At 41.0% G+C, this 25,023-nt stretch overlaps 1 protein-coding gene across 1 annotated transcript; it reads left to right on the top strand.

The window, feature by feature from the left end:
* The first annotated feature begins 99 nt into the window (after positions 1 to 99).
* On the top strand, positions 100 to 23,575 carry LOC310950896 (uncharacterized protein). The gene is made up of 11 exons (XM_083918925.1): positions 100 to 242; positions 384 to 496; positions 607 to 754; positions 877 to 1,028; positions 2,742 to 2,851; positions 2,943 to 3,066; positions 4,840 to 4,932; positions 5,443 to 5,511; positions 11,119 to 11,172; positions 15,513 to 15,665; positions 23,250 to 23,575. Exons 1-11 carry the CDS (start codon positions 179 to 181, stop codon positions 23,418 to 23,420), a joined length of 1,251 nt encoding a protein of 416 aa, XP_083775051.1. The 5' UTR covers positions 100 to 178; the 3' UTR covers positions 23,421 to 23,575.
* Positions 23,576 to 25,023: the final 1,448 nt, after the last annotated feature.

The following is a 25,023-nucleotide window of genomic DNA, read 5'->3' as shown; positions in this document are numbered from 1 at the left end:
AGAAACGTTGATTTTATGTCCACTATCTCTCTCCGTAGCAGCCACCCAGTCTAGAGCATGCGCACTACAGTCCTTTAGCCCCACTGTACTTGCTTTACACGCGTGTAAGATTCCCACTTTGTTAAAAGTCTGTTTTCAAAACAGAAACTGTGAAAACATAAGCCGCGTTTTCACCACTATGGGAGGACAGGCAAAGGGCAAGAAGAAAAGCAAGCCAAAGAGGAAAGACAACCGCCCAAATAGTAATTTTGTTTTACAATGTTGAACATTTTGCTAGTTATTTGTCAGCCTCAAATAGAAATTAACCTGTTATGCTTTGATTTCAAGTCTTTACGAGATCATGTGACAAAACTAACGTTGACTCTCCTCTTGTTTAATCACAGCAGATGGAGGATTTGTTGGATTGTCACCTCAAGAAAGGATGAAACTAAGAGTACATGAAAAAGCCAAGAAGAAGACAGCAGAGAAGTACTCTGTGCAGCAGCTTCTAGAAAAGGTGACATTTGACAGCTATCCACACAACAAACACATGACCCAGATTTGTCACCCTTTTGAAATTAATTCTTAATACTGATCATCTATTGCATGTGATCATCTGTTGTACAGACAGAAGAGTGCATGGACACTTTTGATTTTGAGATGGCTGGCCTTTTCTGTCAACGAGCCCTGGATGTTGAGTCCACCAACCTACAAGCTCTTGACATGCTGGGGCACATCTGCTCTGAGCTAGGAGACACACACAAAGCTAAGGGAATATCCTTTATGCACGTTTATTTGTTCGTGTTGTGCTTGTGTCAGTAACTCAGTCATTTCATTTCATGTTATATTTCCATGCTGTTCGAGTTGAGTGAGCTTCCTTTACCAACTATCTCTAAGCTTTCCTACGTGCAGTGGAGCTGAGCCCAGATGTAGGCCACAGTAAGTACATGTACCTGGGACAAATCCACACAGGCCAGGAGGCTGTGGACTACTACACTAAAGGAACACAAGTCCTGCTGTCTGCACTGGACAAACAAGGACAGACCACAGTGAGTACACCGTTATACACACCCACTGTTCCTGTATAGTTCACTACTTCGTAATACATACTCTACATTAACTAGGGATAAATCCAATCCATTATTATTCCATTGCATCCAAGGTATAATGCTATTGTAATGGTATCTATCTTCACAAGAGGGTGCTGTTTAACAATATATATAATACAGTAACTATCTATCTATCTATCTATCTATCTATATATCTATCAATCTGTCTATCTGTCTATCTATATGACTTTCTATTGCATGCATACATCATTTCACCTTGTCATTAGAGAAATCTATTGAGTGAACGTCAATAAATGAATCACATGGTAGTGGACATACTCGGTCCATAGTGATTATTAGGGTTACCTGTACTGTTACCGTCACTAATTATTCTTTACTTTATGACTTACAATGTTGCTGATAACATATATATTGCAGTTCATTTAAAAATACCTTATTACATTGAAGTCAACAACCCATATTTTGTTTTACTGAGAATGTAAACCAGTCCTGTAATAATTATCTGAGCTTCTTGTTTTGAACACCAGCATGTTAGTCACATAGAGTGATGTAATAGAATACAACTCTTCAACATACAACAGCATCATATACCAAATATATACACACACAAAAGAGATACAAATGGGATACAATCTTAACACAAGCCTCTCCTTGCCTCCCTCCCTAAAAGATGCAGTTTAGGTCTTCTAATCTGCACAAGCTGATTAAGCAGTATGTCCCTTCCAAATACAAAAGTAATGGCTGCCAAATTGTCCAAATTGTTTAAGCTTGAGGGACATATTGATCCTGTCCAACTTATCTGTTAATACGGTCAGCCATTGTTTGAGTGACACGGTTTCTTCCTTTTTCCAGAACATCACTCAGTATGATGCATGAAGTTGCCTGACAGTGTGTTGCTGGGCAGTCTGTAGTTTACTTGAATCATCAGAAGTTCCAAAAGTGATCAAAATAGGGTCTGAATTGTTTTTAAATAACCCTACCTATCCTCCATCTTCTGTAGATGGACTCAAGGTATGATGCTTTGTTTCAGTATGATGACATGAATGAAGGTGTTTTATGAGCAATTGAGAACCAGGGTTTAACTCTAGACAAAATAGTGTAAAAGGGTGATTTCTTTGGTTTGGTCCTCCTCTAGCTGATGGTCAGATATCTTTTCTTACAGTATTTATAAGACATAGCATACGATTGTACGACAGCCTCTTTATTATTTTCATAGCATATGTTAATTGTAACGAGGAAAATGTATTTGCTATTCTGTGTAATTCAAATCTTCATTGGCCATTTTCACAGCAGACATTTTGACTTATCGCAGGAAAAGCACAGCTGTTACTAATGACATTAACAATGGCTCCACTCTGTTCACTCTATTCAAGTGTCCCAGTAAGCCATGAAAGTGAGTCGGCATTGACACTACCATGGCCCTAAAACCGAGGTAGCTTAATTGAATTCAGCCACCATTAACTTTTCCAGCTGTGACATGTCACATGACTCAAATGTAGTTTATCTGGGAATATAGGGAAGTTGTGCTGTGTTTTCCTTTATTGGATTGGTTAAACAATTTCCCCCTGGGGTTATTAAAGTATTTCTGATTCTGACTCGGATAACTTAATTGAGAAAATATATTTTGATTTATTATAACCAATAAAACTTTTAACAGCTTTTAAGGACATCTGCCCTCTGCTCTTTATGCAGGCTCAGGCCGGAGCTGCTGCCCCACCAGATGAGGACACTGAGCTCCTCACAGCGAAGGATGTTTGTGTAGCCTACTGCTCCATGGCCGAGATTTACCTGACAGACCTCTGGTATGAGAGTTCACAGAGTTATACTCTTGACACGTATAACCCCATTTCATGTTACTGCATTCATAATGTGTGTGTGTGTGTGTGCCTGTAGCATGGAAGAGGGAGCTGGAGACAAGTGCAGAGAATTCATTGAGAGAGCATTACAGCATCACCATGACAACCCTGAGGCTCTACAGCTCATGGCAAGTTACCTGTTTAGTACAGAGAAAAACCAGGTCAGTCCACACACACACACACACACACACACACACACACACACACACACACACACACACACACACACACACACACACACACACACACACACACACACACACACACACACACACACACACACACACACACACACACACACCGGATGAATTATCACCACATTAAAGCAGGAATCTGCTGAGTTAATTATTCTGAGCAAATTGAATTGTATGCCATTAATCAGCAGATGGACACTTGCATTAACACGCACACACACAGACAGGTCACGCTGATAGGAATGTTAATTACTGGGCAGATCATTGAGGTCATGTTGGCATCTGATAACTGGGAAAGCAGCCTATTTCACTGAATTTGGAAAAGATGCCACAAGAACTTGCAGTATGAAGCATCTGACAATGAATTTAAAAGAATATGTTAATTATATTTTCTCTATTTCATTCTCAAGACATATTTAAAGTATTGCTGCGTTACAAACTGTTATTAAAGTGCCAACATGTCGTTTTCCAGCCCTTTCCCAAGTGGAATCATCGGTGCCGAGAGCCCGATAGGGGTCACTTTCGGTTTCCTCTGAGCTAAGTTACCAATAACACTGGTCACACTGCATTTGTTTACAAACAAACTTGCACAATGGAGACGGTGATTTTACGTATGTGATTTTTATATGAACAAGGAGATTGAGCTAGTCAGGCTTGCTCTCCAGTCATTGCATCCATTATTACTTGTTCCTATCATTAGCAGCCTGGCTACTGTCCACAGCAAGGCACAACTGTTAGTATCCCATTTTGAACCAGAAACCCTGATGCCAGCGCTGTGATAAAGGCAGAGTGAAACACCCGGCAGTATTAATAAGTAGGCAGGTTTTGTAAAGTACTGGTCTAATTGAGTAGAAAGAGCGACTCTCATGACTCTCCCTCTATTTGCGGGGCGTTTTTTCTTTTGCCGGTGTGGTTGGAGAAAAAAAATGCATCCAATTTTGTATTTGCAAGACATTGTAAAATGGTATGATGGGTGCAAGCTGTGAGATATTCACTAATGTATCATTAAGTTGAATAAAACACAAGGATTTTCATCCATGTGCAGTTCTCTTATTTTGTAGAATAAACTGTTCAGGGATGTGTGGGGTTGTGGGGGACCCTATTCATTTTAAGACATGACTCTTTTTGTGTTTTACTGGAAAACATTCAATATTTAGGGTAAAAATATAGTACAAATTGTTCACAGTGTAAATTATTCTGCAGATTATCCAGAATAACCGGTGCATTGTTAATGGAAAGGCTCTTTTCATAATACTGTGAGTGCCACAAATCAGATTCAAAACTCCTCCTCTGTATTGGCAAGGTGTCAGCAGTGGATATCTCAAAACCTGAGATAAAGAAACGCAAACTGTCATCGCAAGTTATTCTTCATGCTCTTGCATCACCAAATAAAGGAAAAACAAGATGTTCTGTAGGGATGAAATGGGTTTGTAATGCTAACTGTAAGCTGTAGGGGTCAGGCTGACTCCAGTCACACTTCACAGCATCCCACTTCCAGCGACAGTGTATTGAGCACTACGCTTGTAATAATTTCTAAAAGAAAGAAACAGAAAAAAATGACCTCAGATTGATCAAAATGTCATTGATATCTACAGAGCATTCAGGATTCTAGCCCATAAAAGCAAAGCTAATTATTTCCTGTTTACCTAATTTGTTTGTCTTTATCTGTGTGTATATTAATTGTACGGTCATACGGTCATGTACCTGTGAGTTCAAAATGTACACGCATTTTGTCTTCAGGAAGGCAAAGAATACTTGTTGAAGAGTGTTGGGTTGTGGCTACCTGCCCAGAGACAGAGTGCGGCTTCTTCCAGCACAGAGGAAGACATGCAGGTGAGTTGGGGCTGTGCTTAGTATTTCTGTGACGGCAACCAATGCTCAAAAGATCCCAGTGTATTTATAAAGCACTTTTAACTAACAGGATTGTCATAGTGTGCTTTGCAGTGAGCCCAAACATAAGGACAGCAGTAGAGATAAAAAAGTAAGAGATAATGAAACGAGGGATAATAAGAAATAAAAGATGGAACAAATATTTCACAAACGTTGGGTTCTTAATGACGCCTTATGGCACCTGACATTCAAATACTGAGCAAATATAACAGGGGGTCGGGTTGATGATTTTAGGCCAACATCCAATCGGCACCACTGTTATGACTCTTATCTTCAGGAGCAGGTTGATCTGAACTCAGCCTGCCCACACTTTGGCTGTGATTAACAGCCACATAGCTGCAGAAAGTTTTGTACCTTGAAATTGGATCGTGGTATTCTCAGACAAAGGAAGAACTATGTTTGTGTAAACACTGTGGAGGTGATGGTGTTGTTTTTTTTTTCTTTTTTCTCCAGAATGAGATCCCTACATACGAGTCTCGCCTCACCACATCCAAACTGCTCATTGAGTCAGAAGAATACGAGGTAAAATGTTGTGCTCCTGCACTCTTTTTGTTGTTGTGCTGTGTATGTTTCATGATGGGACGGTAGCCTCTGTGCGTGTGCGTGTGCGTGTGTGTGTGTGTGTGTGTGTGTACACACACTTTCCTTTCTATTGAATAGCACTGAAGGTGGCAAGGCCATGCCTGGTCTTTATCCCCTCCAGAGTTCACTGTCAATAATTGAAGAGTGGTATTTACAGCGAGGGACAGGGGTAAGGGGGCCCACAGGGGAGGAGGGATGTGGAATGAAGGAAGGAAGGAAGCTCTAGTCTGATGAATTGCTGCCACTTCTAGATCACTCATCAATTTCCAGTATTAATGGCTTTGATTTTAGTGGCTCACTGCCTTCAGTTCGGTGCTAAAACCCCTAACAGTCATTAACGCTTGAAGTCATTTTCTGTGATTACTGCCACACCAACAGCAGTTCAGCTATTTTCTGTTGTGATCCAGTGATTAATTTCTAGTCGCTCTTGTTGAGTGGTTTATGGTTATTACTGACAGGAAATGAGAACAGTGTCCTTTTTTCCCCCCTCTCTCCCAAACGGTTGAGCTGTGTGTGTGTGTATGTATGTGTGTGTGGTTGTGTATCTGTGGGAGATGGGCTGTCAGGTGTGTCCGTAAAATGACAACGTCTCGGTCCACAGTTTCTGACATGTCATTTGTCTTCATCCTCCTGTTAGTGTCATCAAGCCCAAAACAGAAACTGCACATATTGTGAGTGCCTTATTTTGCTGAATGCACACATACGCATCTACACATCCATGCACAAGATTGGTCATATTTGCTTTTAGCCATCAGCTATGTGAAAGTTTCTGACGGAAATTGAGCTTAAAGATGGATGTGGAGTAGAAGCAAGCTATTTTCTGTCCGTCTCTCCCAGACCGGGACTTAGCCGGATTTGAAACATACATCTACTCTTCTCTTTCCTTCCTCTACTCCTCTGTCATACACACATACACACACTTATTTTTGCATCTCTCCCTGTGGACATTAAATTTATTCACAATTTGATTCTGTGTAAAGTTGTGTCTCCAGTCTGTATCGGTTTCGAAAGCTACCTTCTTAGCTGGGTGCCCCGTGCAACGTTTTGCCTGTATTTTTCCACTATATTGTATGGTGTTCCTAACTCAGCCAATGCTTTGCAAATGTGATGAATATGTATGCCAAAGAGAAAAAATAAATGCAGCTTTTGTGTTTTCTGTAGCTGCATAGAGTATGCAGGTATTTCTGGAAAATAATGGTTCATCATAGAATTGTAAGAGTGGTAGAAGAACCACCATGTTCTTTGCCAACATTAATTTGTCTGTCTCTGTTGGAGATTGAGCTCTTTGTCTGATGAATGTAGTTTGGGCGTGTAGCCTATATTCAGTCCATTATGTGGTTTGAGTTTGAACTGGAGCAAATTAGGCATTTGGCAAAAATAATAGCAGGATTACACCGTCCAAATTATCTGGGTGTATGATATTATTTCTATCTTTTTGAGGGAAAATCATTGTAGAGCATGGCGAAAAAGAAATCAAATCACAAAAGAAATGGCCATGAGGTGTTTCTCCCAAAGGCTGTCAATGGTAGATGGCATCTAATCATTTGTGAGGAATTTAGTCCAAACAAGAATCTCACACATTAAACACATGACCTTTTCTATCTGAAATAGCACATTGGTCACCACTTTAGATCACTAATTCAATGCCAGTGGGTAGCCGAAATGTAATGTATTTTCAATTCTGGACTAACTTTTTCTTTTAAAATACAATGAGAACCTGTGAAGGCCATAGCTTTTCAAATGCTTTTAAAAGAGCGTTTGTAAGCTGAGTGCACACGAAATCAAAGTAAACACCAGCAACAACATGGAGTGAGACTCAGCTGTATGGGGTTGTTTCACCTCGTTCAGCTGCTGTATTTTAATTGGAATTCCTGTACAAATCGTAATGTGTTCAAACACTGTAACAATATTGTGTTACTGTATTATTATAGTGTTACGTGTTTCTTTTATTAATAGTCACGAAAATTGTAAATTAGCATGAAGGCTAACGTATGCAAAATGCCAAATGCTAGTGCGATTAGCATCTTATGTTTTTCCACGTGAACCAACAACAGGTTTAATTAAGTTTCACCAATTGAAATGTAACATATTTAAATAAAATATAGCTGGTTAATTATAGACATGCATTACTTGAGGTACAGTTTTTATTTTAGTAACAAATTATTAAATAAATAACAATACAGTACATTTGTGTTAATATGTTACATGTTGTTTTACTAAGTTATGTTTAAGTCAACCCTGATGCCTTTAGTCCCTTCCACATGGTGAGGTGTACAGTTTATTAATCCAACAATGGTATCGGGTATCGACCAATACGCAAAGCCCAGGTATCGGTATCAAGAATGAAAAAGATAGATCAATGCATCCCTAGTTGTATGTATCATGTGTCTCATGCTATTTGCAAAACTGGCATTAAAAAAAAAAAAGTGGGCTAATACATTGTTGAAAAACAAATGTTTCAAGAGTGCTCGTCTTCTCTGCAGTCTTCTGTCTCAGCAAGACAGGAAATCTGTGCCAGTGCCACTTCATTTGGAAAGTGATAAAAAAAAGAAAATCCCCCCCTTTGATTGCTTTTGAGGAGAAACACTTGAATACATGCCAATTTTGTTTGTGATTTTCATAGCTGGAACGGTAATTTAGTAGAAGCACACAATAGGTGCTTGAAAGCACAAGTGAGACAGTTGTGAATGGATCATTGTCCAGCAGTGTGATGTTTTGATAAAGTACTTGAGTAGTTGCTGTAGTGCTGATACAAGAAGTTAATTAATAGATAGATTATGGATGGAGTCTAAATAGACAACAGTTTTCATAATTGATTACTTGTTTTTAGGTATGTATCGCTGAGAATGACTCAACTTTTACTGTTTTCACCACAAGTATTTGCTGCTTTTCTCTGTTTTAATATAATTGTGAATTGAATATCTTTATGTTTTTCGACTGTTGGTTGGGGAAAGGAAACAATTTTAAGGCATTACTGTGGACAGATTGTGATGGCCATTTTTCATTGATTGGTTGGTTAATCGCCAACAAGTTTTAGAATCTGTTAATCTTTATAGTCATTTATCAAGCAAAAATACGGTTCCACCATGGGTGGTTGGTTGGACTTAACAACCAGGTTTTCAATAATGTCTTTACTTTTAATAATACAGACTAAACGATACATCAGTAAATCAAGAGATCATTTGATAATGAAATAATCATTTGTTATTTGTATCATTGCCCTAAATTCATGCTTTTATCACTTCTTTACTGTCATGTTACTTCATGTTTTGTTGAAACCAACGCTTTCTCACATTCACTCACAAACACACAGACACACATATTACCATCATCATCACCCATCACCACCACTAATTCTCTTGCCACATAGCAGACAGACAGGCAGACGGCCTCCGCTGACAGTCTGTTCGCCTTAGTTGTCACAGCCGCTGATGGTTAGTTACTTTTCTCTTTTGTTGTCACTCTTGTTTGCTTTCATGTTATTCCTTGAACATTTCTGTACCCCACGATGGAGTCCCTGTTTGTGTGTGTTTGTGTGTGGGTGTGTGTGTGCGCGCGCATGCGTGTGTGCATGTGCGTATGTATGGGTCTCTGTGTGTTCGAGATACGGCTTGCCCTCGCTTGTAAAGTGATTTGTCTTTCTTCTGTCTAATGCTGTGCGCTCCGGTAAAATGATTCTGTTAAACAAAATTGCCTGAAGATCACAAACACAAACACACACACAACTTGCACACACACACAATGGCCATTATAAATGAGTTCCTCCCCAGAGTGCTGCTTTTTTTTCAATCTTTAACAGGTCTTGAAATAAAGAGGACAGCATGTACGTAGTGTCTTTGCCGTGCGTGTTTGTGCACCATTGTTGTTCATGGACCAGTTTTGCATTGTTATTAAAGTACTTTTTTTGTGCCCTTCCGATTTCCACACTTTTCCCCCCTTATAGTACGCCCTCTCTTCCCTTTATCTTCATGGGAATATTAATCTTGTTGTTGTTTAGAGCGTGAAGCGGCTTTAGATTCTCTGAATCTTTAATCACTCGCCGCTGGGTTGACCAGTGTAGTTAGGAAAGAGTTCAGATAGAGATGATATAATGGTTATCATTGCTCACTTATCCTGGCTCCCAGATATCTCTTGTTCTATTTTTGTTGCTCCAAAACTGCCTGTTTTATCGGTTGTTTAATACCCATACAGATCTTTACTCCTATCTCGTATATGTAGTGCTTGGCTCAAATTACTGTGCATGTGCATGTGCCTGCCCATCACATCGTTGTGATACAATGAATGTCAAGTAGATAATTCTGACGCTGGGCATGAATCTATTCATCATCAGCTGGGATTACGTGTTTTTGTTTGTGTATTTTTAATCAGTCATTAATTAATTAAAGACAATGGGTTTTCAGCTGATAATTGGTCTGGCAATCTATCAACTGACTCCATGACATGCACATTCACACTCTCTTAATGAGATACTCTCAATTAACCTGACTCTCCCTCAGTCTACCCAGACAACTGACCTCTTTATCGCCACCGGAAGCACGTAGGCTTAATGAAAGGAGAGAACTCTGAAGAGCAAGAGTGGAAAAAAATTAGGTTGCTCTCCTGCTAATAAGACCGCCTTAACAAGAAACAAGTGCTGCTTGTTGTGCTCACTGTTGTGTGTAGCTTTGTTGTAGCGCATGACTGTTCGGCGGTGTGTCAGTGCGTGCACAGGTATGCACGCGTCTTTTATTCTTGCCCTTCACCACGGGTGATTGGCTAACAGTCGCCTCCAACCCGATGTTGACAAAAATCAATATATCATCACCTGGGGGCCACACACACACACACACACACACACACACACACACACACACACACACACACACACACACACACACACACACACACACACACACACACACACACACTTACACACACACACACATATCACATCCACAGAATTCACGAGAGGCACAATAAAAAAACAAAAACACACACACAGCCTGCTTTAGTCCACGTCTGTTTTCTGTAATAGAAACTTCCCACAGAAACTGACCCAGACAGTGACGCTCTATGGCAAAGGTCACTTAACATTAAACTCCTTTTAGACCTGAAATGGAGAGAGAGGGCTGGGGGTGATACAGTCCGTGGGTCAGGCTAATATTTAAGTGTATTATGCGTCCTATTGTGGGGCAGGTTCTTAAAATATTATTGGCCGTTAATGTCTGTAAATGGATTAAAAGGGTTATCGAACAGAGCAGCCAAGTGACTATTGACTGAGCGATAAGCTCTGGTGAGTGTCTATCGATGGTCATGTCCAATGTCTTGTTGCTATCGACGATGTTGTTTATGGGACACTGACCTCGTAGACACTTATCAGATCCTCTGATCACTCCGATTGATCAGAACTGCCTAGAAGATGCACAACACTGCAAAAACAACGTGTTTGCTTCTCTTTGGATCAAGGCTGAGTCTATGAGAGTGTACTGATGAAGTATTTTCTTATATGACTATTCTCTGATGTAAAACCTCATTTCAATCTCTGTTTTCTCTCTCCCTCTGCATTAGATGGCAGTAGATGTGTTGGAGGGCCTGCTGGAGGAGGATGATGAAGTCATCCAGGTGAGCAATGAAATGGTGGTCCAGCTGTTTTTATCCAGTGAAAAAAGGTGGTGGCCAGCTAGCATTTATGTTTTTTATTTTGTATTTCTCAATACCATGTGTCATAATGCTGATCATTTTAATAATGATCAAAACTAATTAACGATTCTTGAACAAACCCTGTGTTCTTGGGGATGTTTGTACACGTGTGTTACTTGTCATCGCACAGGATTAAGTTATTCGCCACTTTGTGGGCAGTCTTTTCATAATACAGTAGCCACTGCTGGATCAGAACAACTTGTAGGCAAGTCTTATATCACCCCTGTAGGAAGGATGAAAGCCTCAACCTGCGCACTTCGTTGCTTCTGCTGTGTCACTGTTTAGAGCAGGGGTGGGCAATTCCTTTCCTAGAGAGCCACTGTCCTGCATGTTTTAGGTTTCTCTCTGCTCTAACACACCTGGATCTAATGATGTGCTTGTTATCAAGCAGCTGAAGCTTTTCACAGGTTTGATCATCATTAGACTCAGGTGTGTTATGGTAGGGGAAAAACCTTAAACATGCATGACAGTGTCCCTCCAGCACCGGCATTGCCCACCCCTGGTTTAGAGAGTGACATGAATGGCAGTATTTTCTGCGCTTAGTAGGAAGTATGTGCTGTCAGTGGGCTTCAAATCCCCACTGTCAGTTGCAGATGAAGTGAAGGTGTGCCACTGAGTGTCTGATCGAGGGGCATGGCATTGTCTCTCTACCCCCACCCCCAAGTTCCCCTCAGGCTCAGCCTCCCACACACACACACCCCTTAGCTGACAGATTGAGAGCAGTCTTGGAGGGGCTGAACTTTTAAACTTGCTCTAGAGACATACAGATGTGACACTTGATTTGAGCAGGCCCGCAGCCAATAACACATACAGTCACCAGTTCTAATGGTCATAAAGTGTTTTGTCAGATCATACCAGAGTTATATTGCTGGAGTCATATTTGTGATGTCAGAAGTGTATGACAGACACATTTTACTGCTCTCTCTCCACCACCACCACCATCATCCATCCCCCTCTCCCTCTTCTTTGTCTTCTCTTTATTTCCTCTCTTAAGAGCGGTAGATAAGTTGTTAGCTCTCGCCCCCGCCTTCTTGCTCTCGCGTATCTCAAAGTTGGAGCCTTACTTCTAAAATGTTATGTCTGCATAAACAACGGAGCTAGTTCCTTGCAAATCTTGCTTCAAAGGTATTCATTTGATTCATGATGCTTTTGTTCTTCCTTCAGCAGCACCATATGGGAACTAAGATGTGCCTTCACTTTAAAATGACAATAGTCGCAGCGATTTGATTGACAGACACAGCGTTTATTTTATTGTGTGTGCTTCTTATGGTATGGTAGAGTAGATTCTCTAAAGTTCTTAATTAGCTAACTTTCTCATGTTTTAATTTTGAGTGTGGATGCACAAGCCATTTTTACCACATACACGAATATTTCACAGTGGACCATCTGTAAAGAATGTTCTAGCTTTGATCTAGCTGTTTTAGATACATGAAGTGGTTCTCATTCGTAAAGAAGTAAAAAAAAATGTAATTTAACTGACCCAATTTCACTATTTATCTCCCTAATATACATTTACTGTATATACACAAGAACACATTTTTTTTCGAGGTTCTGCAGTCACAGAAAATGTTTCAGTGATCTATAATTGTCATACTGTTGGTTCTGGAAACAGCACTACACTTCTGCTGCAGTTCTGCTGTTGTTCTGATAAGTATGGCTGCAGGGGGTAGCCTCCCACTCAGCGTGTTAAGCGGCAATTGTGAATTCAGTGTGGTATGCCTTGATGTGTTTGTTAGCTAAATGGTTCATTTGGCAGAGGTGTAGGTCCCTACTGCCTCTGCCCTCAATAAATAATGAATAAAGCCAATATTTGTTTCTTGGTGCTTGAAGAACAGTGGGTGGGTGATCTTTGGCCTTAGATGAGAGGCGCACGCACGCACATACGCACGCACCTCCAAGTTCACTGAGAGTTGAGCGTGATTGTGTTTTGTGGTGGAAGAGCAAGCATTGCACAGTGTATGTAATTATGTGGCAGAAAAAAAAAGACTGATTATGGAAAAGCTTACTGACTTACAGTTAAAAAATATACTTCCACTCACTGTTTTAAATCCAAATGATCTGCTAGTTATTTGGCTGGACTGCATGGCCAGTATTAAAAATGCAAATGATTTTATGTGAGTAAGTGAATCAGTGCAGAGCCGTCTCTTGACTTTTGGGGAGGATTTGATTTAGGGGCCCCCCCTCATGTTGCCCCTTCACTTGATACTGAACCAACTTGTGTATTGTAAACATTAGTTTAATCCCTCCATCCATCCATCCATCAAAATTTAAGCACACATAATGTACAAATACGCATATTAAGACTAAAGTGATACCTGTTAGCAACAACAATCTTTAAATAGAACACAGTTAAAACAGTATTGCCTTTCACGCCCCAAACCTGAGTGGTCCTTCTCAGGGACTTTTGCTTGATCTGGTTTGGCGCATATTTAAGTGTTATGTTCTCATTGGAAAGGGCTGAATCTTATGTGTGAGATGTTGGAATGTAGAAAGGATATGACACAACCAAAAATATATGATGCACACAGCAGCCATATGGTGAAGAACATCCATTTAATACAAATAACTAATAATACTATACAAAGTCTGTGCTGGCTGATGATCTCCTCGATTGACACACTTAAGCATAAATCATTTATAGATAACAATACTACTATAATTATTATAATCAGCTGCATCCGGCCCATTCAAACTGGCTTTTCCAGATTTCCTTTTATGCATTCATATATAAAATAGTATTCATAATATGGCTTGGCTGAATACTTGACCAGCTTTTCAACATTTAAAATTCAACATTTTATCAACTGTAAATGTCAATCCGTTGCTTTCCATCCTGCATTACTTCAGAGTTGTAACTATACCTTGACTGAGGGAATACAGTAGATAATCCTGTTCATGTTTCATATCTTCTATACTGTCTTGAATTGTTTCGCCAGATTTTGCTGCTGGAAAGCACAAGCTTCATTTTGTGTGCATGCATATAAATGAGTGCTCCGCGCTGGGTGGTAGATAGAGCCCATTGAACTAGGAAAACTTATTTGTGCTACGAATGAAATGTAATAGTTTTGGCAAATACGCCACAATGTTATAATGAAAGATAGATGACCTCCTAGAGCGACACAAGATAATCATCTTTTATTCCTGACATTATATCATTCTCCCAGTGATTCATCTAATTGTTCTCTGTTGGCCCAATCTAACCCAGCTGTTGGCATGTTGGATAAATGAGGCTTTAGAGTTTGCCACAATGATGAAGCGTAAGCTCTGTGTTTAAAACTGAAATGCCACTTGGAGAGCGCAGGCCTCTGCCAAAGCATCCCCTATCTCACAATGTTAATGTAGTTCATTATTCAGCCAGTACTTTTTACATAATCCTGCTGACAGACAAAAACAAACATACAAACCAGGCCGGAAACATAACCTCCTCGGCTGACGTGATGATTCATACTACTGGTCTCCTTGGGAAAATGTGGCAGTTCAAATTACATGATGGTTTAATGAAGTCTCATCAAAAGACTTAACCTGCTCTGGAGCAGGTATGGTGTGGAGCTGAAGTTACCATGATGATGTATCTTCCTGAAAAATAAGCCACCAATGTGGAACTAGAACACCAGAGTGGAGGCCAAGTTAGCTTATGAGCCCACTAATCCTGCTTTCGGGCCCCAAGACTGTTTTACTTGTTTTCGTCTATTAAGGCAAAATTATGTGTAGAATAAAATAATTACAGTTAATTGTTGAAGAGGATATTAAAAAATGTTTCCCCTTCTAAAATAATAGCATGTCTAATATTGTACACAACACAACCTTTGAGTATGATATCATTTGAAATGCAAAGAAGATATTTGCCTGAGGGAAATTATTTTCCATTTTATTTTATTATCTTTTAGTATGTTTCAACAAAGTAATTACATTTTTTTTGTTGCTATAGAAAGGCAAATTGGTAGTGACAGATGGTAAGAGTCACAACCATAGTCACAACTCAGGCTACAGTATGTGCACATATGTTCATTTAGATTCATGCAGCATTTGTAAGTGAGTATGGTATATGTCAGGAGATTGCTTGTAGATCTGACGTTATGTGTGAAACCTGTATGTCAAAGAAGGAGGTGGGATTTCATGCAGATGTGCTCCATGAGGGTTACAAATCTGCTTCTTTTGTCACAGCTCACAGTGCAACAAAGAACACATTCTCTCTGTCTGAATCTCTGTGCCTCATGTCCCCCACCCACACCCCTACACACCTCTTTCTCTGTGCCTCCCAGGTGTGGTATCTCTCTGGCTGGGTGTGCTACCTCCAGTTGGAAAAAGCAAAGGAGCAGCAAGAAAGGGAGGGAAGAGAAGTGACGGAGGAGGAGACAGAGGAGTGGAAGGCATTAACGGAGGCGGCCAGATCGTACCTGACGAATGCTAAGAAGGTAATTCAGGTCACAAGATCTTCCCACAAACTTGCTGCTCTTGATCACGCTCACACAGTATAGTTGTGGTTCATCTCTTTTATGAATACGACTGAAAGAATTAACTAATTCTTAGATGCATGGCCAGTGGTGAAAATTAACTTCAGCCTCTTTTCGACTACAGGAACTTTCCCCATAGACTAGTAATCTTTTGAGAATCTCATTGTGTTTCTATCACAAGGCTGGGGACATTATTTTACCCCCTAGAAAGTCTCTGATCTCTGCTGCTTCAACTTGTGCGCCGCTTCATTCATAAAAAAGGGGAAAGACTCTAGTATTGATTGAAGACCATTTTAGGATGAGGGGAGAACATTTCTCTTTGTTTGATAACATCAAAAGTAAAGTTAGGCTTTGCTGTCAGCTTTCTAATTCATTTAAAAACAGACAGACAGAAAAATAGAAATGGATCGCATGCGCAAGCGAGCTGAAAGAGGATCAGCACACCACAGAGCTGTGAATATGAGAAGTAAAATGCTGCGTGCTGACTGTTTCACAGGGGTTACTTTCTAAGGAACAAATAACGAAAGATCAAACACTTAACAGATAATTTACTGTGGAAACCGATGCCCTTTAATTTCCTCCACTGCCATTCATTTGTTATATATACAATATGCAGCAGCAAATCTAAAAAAAAAGCAGCCCTCATCCTGTCCTGATTTTTCATACGTCAGCAGATTAATTTGCCTGATCTTCACAGGTCTTAAGACTGCGGTGGGAACCCAAATAATAATGGGTGGAACATTGGCTGGAAATGCAGCTTAAGTACATTTACTCTAGTGCTGTACTGAAGTACAATTTTGACTCACTTGTACTTTACATGAGTACTATTTCAGGACACTTTTATTCCACTAAATATTGCACTTTTTATTCCACAACATTTCTCTGAGCCATCAATTCACTTACTATGGTTCCTGGTTACTCCATACTTCTTAGTTAAACAGTTAATCGACTTACCATTGAAGCAATATTCAATGCAAATTGCCATTTTATGTACTTTTACTTAAGGACATTTTTGAATGCAGACCCTTTTACTTGATATGGAGTATTTTAGTGTGGTACTTACACTAAAGTAAAGAATCTGAATACTTCTTCCATCTGTGCGTGCTGACTGTGGATACAGATAGGACACTATCACAATAGGCAAGAATTAAAAGAAACATTTCTTGTCGGAGAAGGAGTACATGCAGTACTGTGAACATGAGAACATTCTAACTAAGCTACACTGTTGCCAAAGAAATGTCTCTTAGTACAATCGCAAAGAGGTTTTAATATACCCCTGTCTCTCTCCCATTTTCCCTCACGCACGCATACACACACACACTTGGAGTGATGTGTCTCATTCATTCTGTCATTCTGTCAGGAAGCAATGCCTCTATGGGGCTGTGATTCATGTTAGTCTAAAATCCAATAGGCTTGTAAATCAGACAGCACAGACTGAGGGATGGCAGGCCCCACCTCCATTTTTTTTTTACATTTTTCTCTTCCCCACCAAACTACCCACCCCCTCTCTTGCTCTCCTGCCACATCGTGTCCCTCTACAGATGAGTAGGGGCAGCAGAGTAGCTATATATTGATGCCTGTCTCCCCAGCCAGCAGTGTAGTGACAGGCCTGTCTAACCAGCTGGATGTCCACAAATGAGACAGAGGTGAAGTGGGCTTTTAGCTGCCAAGTGGAAGAAAGGAATAAACTGTGGGGAGATAAAATAAAGGCACTATGCATGCATAGATTTGTGCTGCCAGTTTTGTGGTGAGAGTTATTAAAGAGAAAAAAAGTACTACACAAAGTAATACAAAGGTGTAAGAATGGGAGGAGCCGTAGCATCGTAAACAGCAGTAAACAGCATAGCAGTTTCTTTGTCGAGGTTGTGAAGCAACAGGTGCAAAATAATGTGAAAAAGTAAATTTACAAAGACCTTGAAAGGGGTAAGGTGGAATGTGGAAAAAAAACTGCCGCCCTTGTGCTTCACTTAATTCCTCATCTTACCACTTTTATTCATTTGTGTGCATCGGTACATTATGGTTGAGAATCTCACACTAATATCAAAGCCTTTTTTTCTGAGCATCACTGTGAGTGTTAATTATTAACAATGAGTCAGTCTGCTAGTTAAAATGGGCTCCAAACATGGAAACGAGGCCTCAAAGCCCAACGGCTTATTTTGGCGCCAGTCCACTTCTCTGCATACTTTAGTGTGTGTGTGTGTGTGTGTGTGTGTGTGTGTGTGTGTGTGTGTGTGTGTGTGTGTGTGTGTGTGTGTGTGTGTGTGTGTGTGTGTGTGTGTGTGTGTGTGTGTGTGTGTGTGTGTGTGTGTGTGTGTGTGTGTGTGTGTGTGTGTGTGTGTGTGTGTGTGTGTGTGTGTGTGTGTGTGTGTGTGTGTGTGTGTGTGCGTGCGTGCGTGCATTCGGGTGTGCGTAGGCGCACCTTATGTGGATGCACATATTTAATTATGGTTGTATGTGCCAACTTGCATATATAAGGATTTGTTAAGAAATGTCATCGTTATTCTTCTCCTCTGTGATCGATACTCGTGCACACTCGCACACACAAATACTGAATTCAGCTGAGATACTCTAAAAAGGAATGATGGGGTGGAATGGATGGGTTGAGAGGACAACAAAGAAGTAGGAGAGGAGCAGGAGGGTGAGCAGGAGTGGGAGAATGAAAGGAGAGGCGAGGAAGGGAACAGATTGGATGGTGTGCGTGTGTGTGTGGTCGTGTGGGTGCAGGGGTGTAGTTGGTGAATAGTGGCGAGGGTAAAATCAATAGTAAACCGGACGTGAAATGGAATTTGAGTCTCAGCCAGATAGGGTGCGATTGAAGAAGGATCTGCAGTGTATGCACAGAGGACAACGTTGTATATCTGTGTGCGTGAGTGTGTGCGTGAGTGTGTACCTGGCGCAAGTGTGCAGAGAGGCAGCTAGGGCAAACGGAGGTCAAAAGCTTTACTATTTGATGTGAAAGGGTATCCCATGAGTACGGATTGTGGCTAGGCTTGGTCCAAGGTGTGCTTGTCATGTAATTTTAATGCCTTTCCCTACCAAGAATGTGACGTGTGTGTGTGTGTGTGTGTGTGTGTGTGTGTGTGTGTGTGTGTGTGTGTGTGTGTGTGTGTGTGTGTGTGTGTGTGTGTGTGTGTGTGTGTGTGTGTGTGTGTGTGTGTGTGTGTGTGTGTGTGTGTGTGTGTGTGTGTGTGTGTGTGTGTGTGTGTGTGTGTGTGTGTGTGTGTGTGTGTGTGGGTGTGTGTGTGGATACGCGTGTGTGTTTGTGTTTGCAGTCGGCCCTTTTGAGACTTCCTGCGACACATGCCCTGTTCACACTCAGGAAGGTCTTATCTCAGCTAGTGTCACACCACTGAAGAAGTTAAGAGGAAGAAAATGCGTTGAAACATTTCATCTAATTAATGTTCTCTTACTGATGAAGAGATGTACAGTAGGAGTGAGACCGAGGACACAGAGTGAAGTTGAGAGGAGGACAACATTTTCTCACTATTCTGCTCCAATTGGTGTGTGTGCATGCAAGCAAGCGCAAGTAAAAGATGTGAAAGTATGAAGAGTTATCTATCTCCTTGACAGAAAGGTCATTTGGTGAAAGCGTACGAGTGCAGGCGAAATAAAGCCAAAGATAGAGTGGGCGAGGGGAAAACGGTCAGGTGACAAGCCGAGAGAATGAAGGCATTAGGAAAAGAAATGAAAGAAGAGGTGAAATGAAAGGGGAAGTTAACCATAGGTGTGGAATAAAGGTTGAACAATGATGGACTGATTGGGCTTTCACCACACAATCAGCTGTCTTTATTATGCCATATGAGACGATTTCTATCTAGAAATGAGGGGAAAAGATTTAGGTCTGAAGGGTACATTAGTGATTATAATTATACAGTACTTTTGTCTGACAAAAGACGGCACTTAAAGATAATCTATGCTGGACCATACTAAATCTAAAGAAATTAAGAATGAAAGAAGAGAGACAAGAAGAGAGAGATTTACTTCAGTTTTTTGTCAGGAAAGTATTGGTGGATTTTCTCTACTCCCTTTTTTTTATTTAAACCAGGCAGTAAGCCCCGTAGGCAGCAATACAATGACCATAAACAAAGTACGACCTCATTCAGCCCCAGAAGCACGCTGCATTGTGCACCTTAAGCAAAACAAATTATTTTTTTGTATTAAAATCCTATTTAGCTCTGTTGCTAAGGATTGGAGCTCTGATTGTCATCATCATGAAGTCAACCTTGCCAGCTCTTCTCTGTAAGAGTTTCTTCACTGTGAATGCTACCATGTTGATTAATGCCATATTGGGTTTGGAAACACAGAGGAGAATCACAAGTCTTCAAATTGGTTTCCCCGTTTAGAAGTTTGCCAGTTCCTAGGTGAACATACAGTAGCAAGGGGAGTTGAATATAAAGTCCCACTCCAGAAGAGTGTTAAAGTAAAACCCCTCTGCTATGATTAATATTTTGTCCCTCCCATAGAAATTCTAAAAAACTCAGAGATGGAGCTGGAGGCACATCTACTGTTTCGCCTTTATTGAGGCATTTTGCATTTGGCCTTGCCCCGCTCTCCACGGCTTGTGCTTGCGCTCTCATGTACCTGTAGTAGCTTGAGACTCTTCGGTAACTACTTCTAGCCCGAGGTTTAAAGAGAAGGGGCTCATCAAGATGACTAAACACATCTGAGAGAATCAGACATAGGCCTACATGTTTGAGCCGCCTTCAGGCAGGAGGCGGCAGGGCAGCAGAGCAGCAGATCCACTTGGGTGGATTGCCATCTCTCAGTTTGGCAGGTGCAACTCGTGGAGCCCCACAGATGGATAGACGGACATGGAACATAATCTGTCTGCCCATTGAGCCAACTTTAGAGATCTACAACTAAGTTACAGTTTCGATGTCTTGTATACGACATCAGTCAAATCCAGACTTGGGGGAAGAAAATGTTGCGCTGTAAAATTGGCCACTAGCAGGTGTATCAAGTGTAGTTAGCATCCTTTATTAGTTTCTGTTATATGTTAGCTTGTTACCTTGTAATTGTCAGTGGCTGACAGCTCTGATGGCTGTGTGTTATCTCTCTGTACTGACAGTCTGCTCTGTAGTCGAATACTGTTTCACATATTAGACATGGATTGGTTTATGGACAAGTGACGTAACAACTAAAGCTTATCTCAAGTATAGTCACTTTTTTGAGTGGAGAACTTTAATTACTTATTATGATTATTATGATTCATTCTCAAGGGACTTTGAAATTTTGTACAAAATGTCTACATTATAAAATGTCACAGAAATCCATCCAGTACCCCAAGCGTCAAGCTATTTAGATTCAAACACCAATGTTAAACTCATTGTGGTGCCAGAGGAGAGTCAGGAGATCATTAATATTTTATTCATACATGAATGTCTGTCTGAACCTAACTGGTGTACCCACCAACGGCTCGACACTGCAATCCCTAGAGCCTTGGAGCTAGCATGGCTAAAAAGAGTAGCCAGAAGACAGTGAGATCATCCGTCCCCTCGTGTGTAAAATATTATTGTGTGTGTTTGAGTTGTTCTGGTGGTGGTCAAGTGTGCTTTGGGCTGTGACTTAGAGTTTGATAGTAGAGCAAGGTGGACTATGAAAGAGTTATACGATCACACACACGCTCTCTCTATCACACACACACACACACAAACTCCCTCCCTCTATAGGCAGCTCTCTGGCCCGTGAAAGTGAGAGGAGAAAACATAGGCTGTTGTAAATGAGAGATGCCTGTGTTTCTTGCGGCGGCGGTGCTGATCTCAGCAGCGTTCGGTGCGAAATGTGTAAAGGATAGCTCCTGTTTGTTTAGCTAGCTGAAAGCATCACAATGAATAATCACATCCTATCCAGCAGACACAATACGCTATTGATTCATAGGAAATATCAGCACGCAGAAATACAATTTCCAAATGGCTTTCAGTATTGTAGAACATATGGTGTTTGTTTTTGCACACTTTATGCAACTTGTATGAGAGACAGCCTCCACCTCTAACCCGAGTCTGTAATGTGCAATTATTGTGGGTGTTGAGTCAAGCCTATTGTGAAGCATACCCAACTTTTATTCAGAGTACTTGTTGTGGACAAACTTCTCCAGGCATTTCAGGGTGACAGGGGCAGAATGAAAATCGTGTGTGTGTGTGTGTGTGTGTGTGTGTGTGTGTGTGTGTGTGTGTGTGTGTGTGTGTGTGTGTGTGTGTGTGTGTGTGTGTGTGTGTGTGTGTGTGTGTGTGTGTGTGTGTGTGTGTGTGTGTGTGTGTGTGTGTGTGTGTGTGTGTGTGTGTGTGTGTGTGTGTGTGTGTGTGTGTTGCTTTAAGGAGGCTGAGAGGGTCAGCTCTCCCGCGGTATCAGAACCTGTGTCTGGACCTGGGTCACGCTCTACCTCCCTGGAGCTCCAACCTGCAGAGACAGCATCCACTTAAATATATATATACACACACACACACACACACTTCACATTTTTACACTCCAAATGAGATCCTATGGGACTGCGTTTCTCCTGTCAGGACCTGCTGTTGCTTAGAGACTGGTCCTGGGGCAAAGCAGTCACACACACTCTTCTTCACTCTCCTGGCCTCGTTACACTTTTAGCAAGAATGATGGCACTCAGCTGCTTATTGTCCGTGAGCTCGAGGGACCGTGTATGCATGTGTGCGTGTGTGTGTTTGTTCGAATAAAATGGAACAATATTACTAGATCTTATAAGCTATTCCCCACTCACTCTCTTTTTCTCCCTAGTTTTGTTTCTAGAAAGAAAAGCATAAATATAAATCGCTGTATATGCACACACAGAAACCCAGTGTAATGCTTTGCTGTCCTTGGTGGTAGCTCCAGTAGTTTTATCACCCAACTCCACTTTGAGTTCAGTAATTACACACAAGCAGAGTATTTTACCGAGATAAATCTGCTGCCTGCTTTGAGAACAGGGGCTTTTTTATCTCGCTCCTTCACGGCATATTTCACTGAGATAACAACTTTGATAATGTGTGTGTACGTGCACATGTACGCCACGTAACCATATGTGCTTCAGGATACATTTATCTGCGTGTGTGCGTGCGTGTGCATGTCGCAAAAGCAAGAGGAAGATAAATGGTCCTTTTGTCTCTTGTGCAGCTGAACGGTGTATCAAATGTGCTGATTTGCCAAATGAAAGACAAAAATTGTTTACCAGCGTTTTGTGAGCCGTGACTGCCTCTCTGACAGAATGCAGCTGCTGTTGGATATTTCAGGCGGCCTAACCAGCACTTGGAGACTTAAAACCTCGAGGCTGCTCACTTCCTTCAACTCCATGCGGCCACTTACTGATGCCGTTGCGATGCACTGTTATCTTCAGCGACACAACAAAAGAGCCTCAGTCGAGAGCTTTTTCCTCACCACATCTCATTCATGTATTGCCTCCGCAGTGTAATTTTGCACTTCATGTTCGTTCTCAACATTCATGCTGTAATACATAGATTCTATTTAAAATTTCCAATTTACTTACTAGTCTATTACACACTGGCATCATTCTTTTTTTGTCTTTTTTTTCCCTCTCTCTCTCTCCCCCAGCTGTACAGTAAGCTGCGATGTGATGACAAGCCGCTGTTGGAGCATGTGGAGCAGCTGCTAGGAGATCTGGGAGGAGAGCTGGAGGGAGAGGAGGGACACGCAGTCTTGGATGAAGACTATGAACCCTGTAGTGATGATGATGATGATGAGGATGCTCCCATGGAACACTGACCACCCTGGCTTGCACTCTGTGATTTCCCTTTCCCCCTATCCTGTTTCCCTCTAGTTTAAATGTTTTTGTGCACTCTCTAAAGTGCCTTTTGTACTGGTTATCTTTTCACACCAGTTTATCAAAGAATTTGACATTAAGTGAGATGCACAAAAAGAGTGACATTAAAGGCTGCATTCTACTCAATTTTTTCATGGAGTTGTTTAATGCTTTTGGGTGTAATAAGTGCATACTTTGAGTAACGCTTCCCTTAATCTCCTTGACAGATGCTGATGAAAGAAATTAGTTTTAGAGCTTTACTTCTAACCAGCAGCAGAAGCAAAACACCTTTGAATGCTTTTACCTCTTACGCACACCCACGCAACGGTTTCTACAAGCAAATATACACAGCACACACTAACAAAAACGGTGAAAAAAGCAGTAGGTTAATTATTTCAGCTCTTCCCCAGTACAGCAGCAGCAGTAGCGGCAGTGTTCCCCTAACATGCTGAAAAGAAATGAAATATCTCAACGGGAAGTAAGTATTATTTGAAAACTGGGACTGCCAACAAACAGTCAATGCTGTCTTTACATGTCATGGTTCTAACATTCCAAGTTTATGTGCAATTCTTGAATTTGTATGCTATTCAGTTTATTCTCCTGCAATGGGTTTTCCTTTTTTTTTTGTCAACTCATTGGATTCAACAAGGCACGACACAATAGAGAGAATTTGACATTAACTTATGCAGCATGCATTTCTCTCTCTATGTTCAGAGTGACTGGTACAAAGCCTTTCAGAAAGGAGAAACAGGCAATTCTGTCTTCTGTTTTTTCCAGCAAGTTTTCACATTGCAGCCTTTAAAAGAGAAAATACTCAGACAGGGTTACGCAGTGTAATGGCATGGGCTAGTGTAATGGAATGGCACAATAATGGACCAATGCTTTTCACTCTCTTTTATATTTTTTACAATTGAGTGCGGAAAGGTGAAGAGCAAGAGCTTCACTAAGTGGAGGAAAGCCACACATGGAGCTGCTTTCTGTGGCCAGAAAAGATTATAACGTTTGAACATTTTTTATAACTAACAGAAAGATGGGAAAGTATATGTTATTCACAGCATGACAAACTATCAATGCAGGCCAAAGATGACAGACTGAAACTTTAAAAAGCCTACATTATGAAGAAATGTGATGCATTTTTCCACATTACAGTCCCTGATGTCTAGACATCTTTCACAAACAGTCTTGCTTTAGCAATATTGGGAATGCCTGGCCCACTTTAATCAGTATCTATTTGTATCCCAATGCTCATTTCATTCAACCCTTTATCTTGTATTTTGGGTTTCTACTAGAACATGTTTATGCATTTGTTTCCTCATCTCTTCCTTATAAGCGCTCTCGTCATCTCTGTACTGTCATTGCCGTTGGAGAGTGACTGTAATGTCACTCTAACAGCACTTCCTAGCTATGGTTAGTATAGCTATGACATCACAATCATTCCGAAGTCCTGATGGCTCGTTTAAAGGCGTGGTATTCTTCTGAATAGGGGCTGTGTGCATTTCTGTGTGGATTAAGCGTTTTCATATTTTAACAGTATTTATATAGCACCTCAACCTGGTAAATGGACTT

This window comes from Echiichthys vipera, assembly GCF_963691815.1.
Source record: "Echiichthys vipera genome assembly, chromosome: 8".
Taxonomy (NCBI): domain Eukaryota; kingdom Metazoa; phylum Chordata; class Actinopteri; order Perciformes; family Trachinidae; genus Echiichthys; species Echiichthys vipera.
The sequence above is the reverse complement of the archived record's forward strand: the minus strand, read 5'-3'. Positions and strand labels throughout refer to the sequence as shown.